General features: G+C 43.3%; 1 protein-coding gene across 1 annotated transcript in view; it reads right to left on the bottom strand.

Moving 5' to 3' along the window:
* Positions 1-8,288, bottom strand: part of noc2l (NOC2-like nucleolar associated transcriptional repressor) — a 59,140-nt gene that overhangs the window by 49,592 nt on the left and 1,260 nt on the right. Inside the window, exons 3-9 of the mRNA XM_063208984.1 lie at positions 8,077-8,260; positions 6,990-7,106; positions 4,450-4,564; positions 4,025-4,121; positions 3,755-3,833; positions 3,517-3,627; positions 1,056-1,169 (exon numbers count right to left, since the gene is read on the bottom strand). Of these exons, the coding sequence (XP_063065054.1) occupies positions 1,056-1,169; positions 3,517-3,627; positions 3,755-3,833; positions 4,025-4,121; positions 4,450-4,564; positions 6,990-7,106; positions 8,077-8,260 (817 nt within the window). The remainder of the gene's footprint in view (positions 1-1,055; positions 1,170-3,516; positions 3,628-3,754; positions 3,834-4,024; positions 4,122-4,449; positions 4,565-6,989; positions 7,107-8,076; positions 8,261-8,288) is intronic.

Below are 8,288 nucleotides of genomic sequence, written 5' to 3'. Positions count from 1 at the left end.
CTCTCTTACTCTGACCGACACAACAGTCCAATCCTGTGAGAATTCGCCTTTGGCTAAGCCACGCCCTCTTTAGTTACAGTTGCTAGGTCGGACAGATAAACTTTCAATGCGGAGATATCAACATGATTTATGCAGTGACTGCAAATCGCAGCAGTTATTCACTCCTAATAAATAAAAAACGCCATTCATAGTATTGTGAATATAAGTAGGCCTATTTATTTTCTGAACGGTCATGCGATGCATCACAGCTGTTATGGGCTCTTCTCACATTGGTATCGATAGGCATTGTAACCAGCACCATGGTAAGCTGAGCTCGCATATTTTTTGAGCCCTGACTCAAACTTGCTAGACGAAAACGAAATCACACAGTGTGATCTTCAAAGCTACCACAGCAATGTGTAACATTAACGTTTGGCGTTTATATCTTCAGTAGCTTAACAAAATCACGTCCATCAGCTGCTAGTCAAAACACTCCTGCCGTGACCGATAGACAGTTAACTTTGCTAGCGGTGTTTCTTCATTAATTAGGTCAGAAATCCCAAATCCTACTCTGAAACAGGTTCGTGGTTTGCTTACAACCTTACTGAAAAGTGACACGAATGAGATGGTGGCATGATCGGAGCACACAAAGTATGTTTTTGATCCGTATGCTTTCTAGTCGAGTGTGAGGCTGCCGAGACCCTTTAAGTCAGACTATCCAGCTGCTAGTAATATTATTAGTCCGGTTTTAGGTAAAGAGGAAAGTGATTGCCACCTGTTACATCGCGGGGAAACTTGCACCTTTGTCACAAATACCCCAGGCACAATTTCCAATCATATTTTAATAATAATACAACCATATCTCGCTAACTACTTGAAAACATGCGATTTCAGCATCGAGTTCAATGGAGCGCTGTCAAAACTGTCCGAGGTTTGTCCGAGGTCGTCCTTTTGCTGCGCTGTGATTGGTCAAAAAGCACTTTAGGGCGGGCCTTAGCCAAAGGTGAATTGCATATGAACATTTCCTAAAAAAGCTCCCTCCCACAGCCCACAGTAACTCCCCTCAGTTCACATACCTTCAGAATACCAGGGAGATATGCCTCCTGCTTATGGCGACACACTTTACTGATGGACAGGAACGCCAGCACTCGCACCGTCTCCTCTCCTGTGCTCCACAGCTTCACCAGCCGCTGAAAAGACAAAGTCACACTTCATTGCCACCCATACTCCATTAAAAAAATAAACATTAACTTGAGGGAGTACCAGTGTTAATTTCGTCAGCTTTTTTTAATTTAGTCTTAGTCTTAGTCACAATGACGAAAATCAATTTTAGTCTTAGTCATATTTTAGTCATTGCCTTCCCAATTTAGTCTTAGTCTTAGTCAAAATGACGAAAATCAATTTTAGTCATAGTCAAATTTTAGTCATTTTTGTCATTTTAGTCAATATTTCAAATTTTAGTCAACATTTCAATTTTTAGTCATTTTAGTCAATATTGTGGTGTAAAATAAATAACCTACAATTATATTAGGTATTACTAATATAGCCTATTGCAGCAAATATTCACCTTGTTACTTGGTCATTTTCCACCAAAACCCAAATCAGTCATTTCAACATCATAGAGCAAAAGAGCATCACACACACACATCCAGGTGCAGGCTGCGCTCTCGCTCTCGCTCTCTCTCGCTCTCTCTCGCTCTCTCTCGCTCTCTCTCTCTCTCTCTCTCTCTCTCTCTCTCTCCCTATTTCTCTCTCTCTCGCTCCCTAGCTCTCTCTCGCTCGCTCTCTCTCTCTCCTTCACACTCTCTCTCTCCTTCACACTCTCTCGCTATCTCTCTCTCTCTCTCTCTCTCTCTCTCGCATTAGAAGCTGCTGCATATTATATTTGATTTTGAGTTTGATCACGGAGGAAGCTACATGCTCTTCTTCACCTGACCGCGTGACTTAAAGCCTGCAAATTGCCGGCAGTGGGAAGACCAGACATCCCTAGTCTGCATGAAGTTCAAGAAGTCTCCCTGATAGTGGCTTCCCGATGACCACGAGTCAGATAAAATAGGCTACTGCTGATGTTAGACTATGCAAGTTAGCGGTTTTTGTTTTCAATTGGCAATGCGAGCAGAGAACTATAATGACCCGAGCGGCATGTGAATGGGCTTAAATAGATTGCGCGAGCACACTTCGTATGCCCTGCAAAAGTCCCAGGAAAAATAGTTAAGCAGGGGTATGCAGACTGGACGATAGAAAGGACACGCACATACAAATATTTAAACACTAATGCTGTTTTGTTTGTCGGGGATGTCGAGGTTCGATAAGCATGACCTGAAAAGAGTTTTTGGAACTTAGGAAGACGCTGAAGACGCATGGAAATGCTGTCGACTTCCTTGGGTCTTTTAGCGTTGCTCTCGACGAGAACAAGTTTCAAATCTCAACAGTTTAAAACTCCTTAGCGATCGCCCATCCATTGATTCTTTTCAAAACTAGGCTACAGTAGCCGTGCCTCTGTTACTTTCGACAGGCCAACTTTCCCCCTGCTGGCGCGCGCTCCCGCGGTGACTGATTTAAATAAATTCACAAATCCGACCTTCATGATTTTCTTGCGAACTGCCTACTCATATGGTTAAACAACAAATATAGCAAACATTACAAAAAAGAACAGACAACGAACGCCGGGCAAAGACAGCCTAAGTGAAAAGGAGAATAGTGGAAGCTCGAGGAGGTTTAGAATGACAGTATCAGAGGAGGGTTGGCGTGACTGTCATTACCTAGTGCAGAAACACATGTCTTCGTCATGGACAAGAGGGTTGTTGAACATGTTTCAAAATGAACACTTCCCTCAACGTCGGCGATTTTTTCTCTTTCTCTGGGAATGTTTTAGGACCTAAACTCAACTTAAATGGACTCGCTGAACTACTAGGCTACAGAACTACTGACTGAGCCGCGCCATGCACTGGCTGCCAGCAGATACACGCGAGGCAACACAGCGTGAGCGCAATCACCTATGTTCAAGACACTTAGGACTATATTGCAATTACAAATTACGAATTAATTATAAATAATTACATATTTTTAATGTCCATTCGTCCATGGCTTGTAAATTTCGTCTCGTCTTAGTCTCCTTGACGAAAATATTTTTTTATTTTCGTCATATTTTGATTTGCTTGAGACAATTTTTAGTGCGTCATCGTCTCGTCATCGTCAAGGGAAAAAGGGGCGTTGACGAAATATTTTCGTCATCGTCGTGGTTGACGAAATTAACACTGGGGAGTACCTTACAACACCACATCAGGAACTGTCAGCATCTGGCCGACAATGGAGGAATATTCAAGTCTAGCTGTAACAACAGGGCGGCTGCTATTAGGTACGTGACCAGCAGAGGGAGCCGAGAGCCTTAACAACTCCGCTGAGATGTATGAACGTTTCAGGGAGTTGAAACACCCAACTCTACACAATTACAAAAAAGTAATTCACCAGAGGAGAGGAAAGCAATGATTTGGACTTCAGCAAGGATCTATGCTGAGCATGACCATTTCTCCTCACCTTGAGCAGGATGCGACACTGTTTGAGGAGACAAAGGAAGTAGGGCACCATCTGGTGGATGTGCCGCAGAACTGCAGCAATGACTGTGGACTGAGTCAGGCTGGACAGAAGCTGTGGAGAGATACAAAACAATCACATCAACAAAAAGAATAACCCAAAACGTGCGGTTCGATAGCAAGAGAAGGATACTTTGAAGACAATTCTTAGTTGTATGTGTATGGGGTTTGTATCATCATACCTGTATGAGACCACTGAGGTACATTTTGATGTCTAGCATGTTCTTCTGCCACTTTTTACTGGACGAGGGCAATATCAGTCTGAAAAATAGGACACACAGCAAAATATAAGCACATTGCTTTTTGTGCAAAGATAAGTGTTAATCTTTGCTGAGTGAGGAAAGAAGAAGCTTTGTAGCCTCTGTGATTCGCTTTGGGTAAAAGCATCTACCAAATGTCATGTAATATTGTAATGTGATCGAACATAATAACAGTCAGGTGTCCAGTCTTACTTCTTCTGGTCTTCTTTCTCAAGTGACTTGAGGTCAAGGATCTTCTGCAAGGCACCTGGAATATCTCTGATGCAGAACAACACTAGTGCGTTGAACACTGGAGACAGACAGAGGAGAAGGTTTTAGTAGTAATGACAAAAATGTGGGTGCACATATTCACAAAAACAATAATCCAAGTGGAGGTCAGGACAAAAGTGAGTTGAGCAAGAAAAACATACAATTCATTTCTTTGAACAAACAGCAACATTTCAGGCAATGAGAACAATGGTCTGAGATGACTGATCGCATGAACTTCAGGTAGGCTACCTGTGGACCACTCTATCAAAATGTGACTATACCCCATACAATTTAAAGCAAGTCGTTTTGTACATTTTAGTACACTTATTTTACAACAAATAAGCCATTAGGGTGTATACTAAGATTACCTGCACTGTCGGAGACAGCGTATCGACACTCTTCTGCACTGTCTCCTTTGGTGGTCGCCACAGCCCCTTTGAAAGCCTGAGTGACCTCCCTAAAGAGGCGCTGTGTGGGCTCAGCCTAAACACAACACAAACACAGACAACGTTTTAAGTATCCCCCATTCTCTCTATTCATTTTCACCTGGACAATTTTAGCACGAATCAAATATGTGCGGAATGCCCAATACAGTACGAGTACACAAACACTCAAACCCACATGCTGAAGCAACCACTCAGCCAGTGTCAAAGTACCCTGATTGCATGCATCTCCATCTTGTTATTTAATTCTTTGACGAGAACAGCAGGCAACGAAAAAAGTAGGAATGCACAGAAGGGTCACAAGACAGAGCACATACAAATGCTATGGGAAATGCTGGAGCCATTTGGCACATGGATCAGTGATTCTCAAAGTGTGGTCTGGAGACCAATGGTGCACCGCAACAGAGCTCAGGTGGTCTGCGAGGGGTTTTCTACTTTTCCAAGACAAGCTAGCAGTAGGCTATATTTGTGACATTATTTCAAAGTCATGCATAGCTGTCATATTTCCACCACAATAAGACAGGCTTGTAATGTGAATTAAAAAGAAGTGATCAGCAGTGTCAAATTAACACCCGTCAACTATCGATTCAGTTGACAGGTGGTCCCTGAACATTTCTGGGGAGGCAAAGTGGCCCTTGGCCTGAAAAAGTTTTAGGGACACTGGCATAGATGGATCCTGTGTATAACAAGCAACTTGTTGCCCTTTCATGCAAATAAGATTGGCAATGAATAAGAGATTCAACTCACTACTTGCTGACAAAAACGAAACTACATGATAAGATCAGATAATAGTATAGTATAATAAGATTGTGTTTTAATGTTTTTTTGCAAAAGAAATTAGTCTTGCCCTTCATTTCTCCACAACATGACATTAAAGGGACACTGTGCAAGAAATGGTGTTTTTCATTTTCTAGTATGGTCCAAGTACAGTATTTTTTGCAGCTAAAAATGGTTATTTTTGGAAATACAAAATGGCGAACCATGGAGAAGATCCCCCTTTTCATGTATGAAAAGTGCCATTTTTCCAGTCATAATGAATACTTAGAATTTGATGCTGGTGCTAAGTATTCATGAAAAAGGTAACATTAGTGAATGGGCAGCATGAATTCTGGAAATAAACAACAAAAAATCTCACACAGTGTCCCTTTAAAAACATATAAACATGACTAGTATGATATTACCGAAAGCCTTAAAGGGCAATTCCGGCCAGTTTGGATTCATATCCCATCTTGGGTGGACCCAGGGAAAAGGATGAAAGGGGAAACCGCGATACATTTTCATGCGTGCTGCGCAAAGTTGTTCAATTGCGCTGTTTTCGGTTAAACCCTGGCCCGTCGGGCACATATTTGACCTGTTTTAAAGCTCCTAGCGTGCATTAAAACCCTTTTGAACGCTTTGGCCGTGGTGTGTGGGTCCATACAAGTCGATCTAGTGGTTCACAGTTCCATTAGGTAGCATAGGTACGATACAACAGGAGTTTTCAAAAGTGGCGCACCTACCTCTTTCAGCTTCCGCCTTCCAACTACGTCCGCAAAATGGTTCGCCAAAGTGATACTTCATAGTAATCCATTTTATTTTTGTCCACCAAAGACGAGCCACAAGAAACATATTCACACGTTTTCATGTCCTGAGTTGTTATTGTCTCGCAGATTCACTTCTCTGTCACTGAACGCAGTTTAGTGACGTCACGGTGTCACATGACTCCTGGAAGGAACGCCATTCGCTCATCCAGTTATTATACAGAAGCGAGAAAGAGAGGCGCTGTCGTAATATACTGTTTGATATTTTGAGATGGATCCTCCGTTGGGGTAGTTCAATTGAAGAGTTTGGTGGCCATGGTTATCTTTTTCAAACCAGAATATTTGTTACAGATAAAGAATTATTCCTTCCAGGAGTCATGTGACACCGTGACGTCACTAAACTGCGTTCAGTGACAGAGAAGTGAATCTGCGAGACAATAACAACTCAGGACATGAAAACGTGTGAATATGTTTCTTGTGGCTCGTCTTTGGTGGACAAAAATAAAATGGATTACTATGAAGTATCACTTTGGCGAACCATTTTGCGGACGTAGTTGGAAGGCGGAAGCTGAAAGAGGTAGGTGCGCCACTTTTGAAAACTCCTGTTGTATCGTACCTATGCTACCTAATGGAACTGTGAACCACTAGATCGACTTGTATGGACCCACACACCACGGCCAAAGCGTTCAAAAGGGTTTTAATGCACGCTAGGAGCTTTAAAACAGGTCAAATATGTGCCCGACGGGCCAGGGTTTAACCGAAAACAGCGCAATTGAACAACTTTGCGCAGCACGCATGAAAATTTCTCGCGGTTTCCCCTTTCATCCTTTTCCCTGGGTCCACCCAAGATGGGATATGAATCCAAACTGGCCGGAATTGCCCTTTAAATCACAGTAACAACAAGCTTATAATAGAGACATGAAAATGTCTAAAAGTGTTACTCACCCTTAGTGCTGCCTTCCATTCAGCGATCATCTTCTCTGTGACTGGAATGGAGATATTCTTCTTCTTCTTAGCGCTGGAACCCTCCTCCTCCTCCTGCTCTCCATCAGATTTGGTCTCCTGATGGCAACACGTAACACATTAAGACACCATCATCACCTCATCAAAAGCCATGCAATGTATACAGTGCAAAGTCATAATGACTAGGGGAGACTTTTTGCATTTATTCTGGTAATGTACTAGCCTGATCTTGATCTGATTTCATTGTATGGAACGAATGAATTGAGAAATGATAACTGGGAGAGGGAGATGTGAGCTCTGTTGATTTTGAAATGTGAATCTGAATATTTCCCCCAATCTGTAACGTTTGGCTGTGACATACATTACACTTAGCTAATGTGCCTTCATTCAAAGTGCTTTACAGTTACTTAGAGCTATTGATTACAGTACCAAGAGTAGCACTGGGTTAGTGAAAGTGAAAGCCCATTGGGAAACTCCAACTCCCATTGTCATTGTGACGCAGCACTCCACAGCACACAAGTGAACACTGCACACTGCACACAACGAAATTGCATTTATGCCTCACCCGTGCAAGGGGGCAGCCCTCAGTGGCGCCCCATGGGGAGCAGTGCGGTGGGACGGTACCATGCTCAGGGTACCTCAGTCATGGAGGAGGATGGGGGAGAGCACTGGTTGATTACTCCTCCCACCAACCTGGCGGGTCGGGAGTCGAACCGGCAACCTCTGGGATGCAAGTCTGACGCCCTAACCGCTCACCCATGACTGCCCGTTAGGTGCCTTGCTCAAGGGTACTTCAGGCATGGAGTGCGGTAGGAAGTGGAACAGTGGGATTCGAGCCTGCAACCCTCTGATTTTAAGTCCATCTCCTCAACAATCATGCCACAGCTGTCCGTGTAATCTACCTTTATGTAATGTGTCATTGTTCAGCCTCATTCGCATGCATAATTCACCAGAGAACGGTAACAAGAGTAATATATTCCCAGAAGACCAAACGTTACGTGACAAAGGTGACTGGAGCTTTTCGGATGACAAGGGTAGGGTAGGGTAGGTTAGGAATGTCCATTCATACCTCCAGTTCCGAGGGTAGGGTGTGATACTTCTCCTCTTCCTCATCTTCTGAGCTGTCGGTGTCGTCGAAGTTCAGTAAATCCTTGTCATTGTCCTTCAGGAACTGGTAGAACTCTGGATCTTTGGCCTGAAGCCGTGACAGCTGGTCTTTGTGCTCAGTCGCCTTGCCTTTCTTCTTAGGACCCCTTGGATACAGAACAGCAAAGACCATAA

This window comes from Engraulis encrasicolus, chromosome 10 (assembly GCF_034702125.1).
Source record: "Engraulis encrasicolus isolate BLACKSEA-1 chromosome 10, IST_EnEncr_1.0, whole genome shotgun sequence".
In the NCBI taxonomy this organism is placed as follows: Eukaryota; Metazoa; Chordata; class Actinopteri; order Clupeiformes; family Engraulidae; genus Engraulis; species Engraulis encrasicolus.
This window is presented reverse-complemented; position numbering and strand designations above follow the sequence as displayed.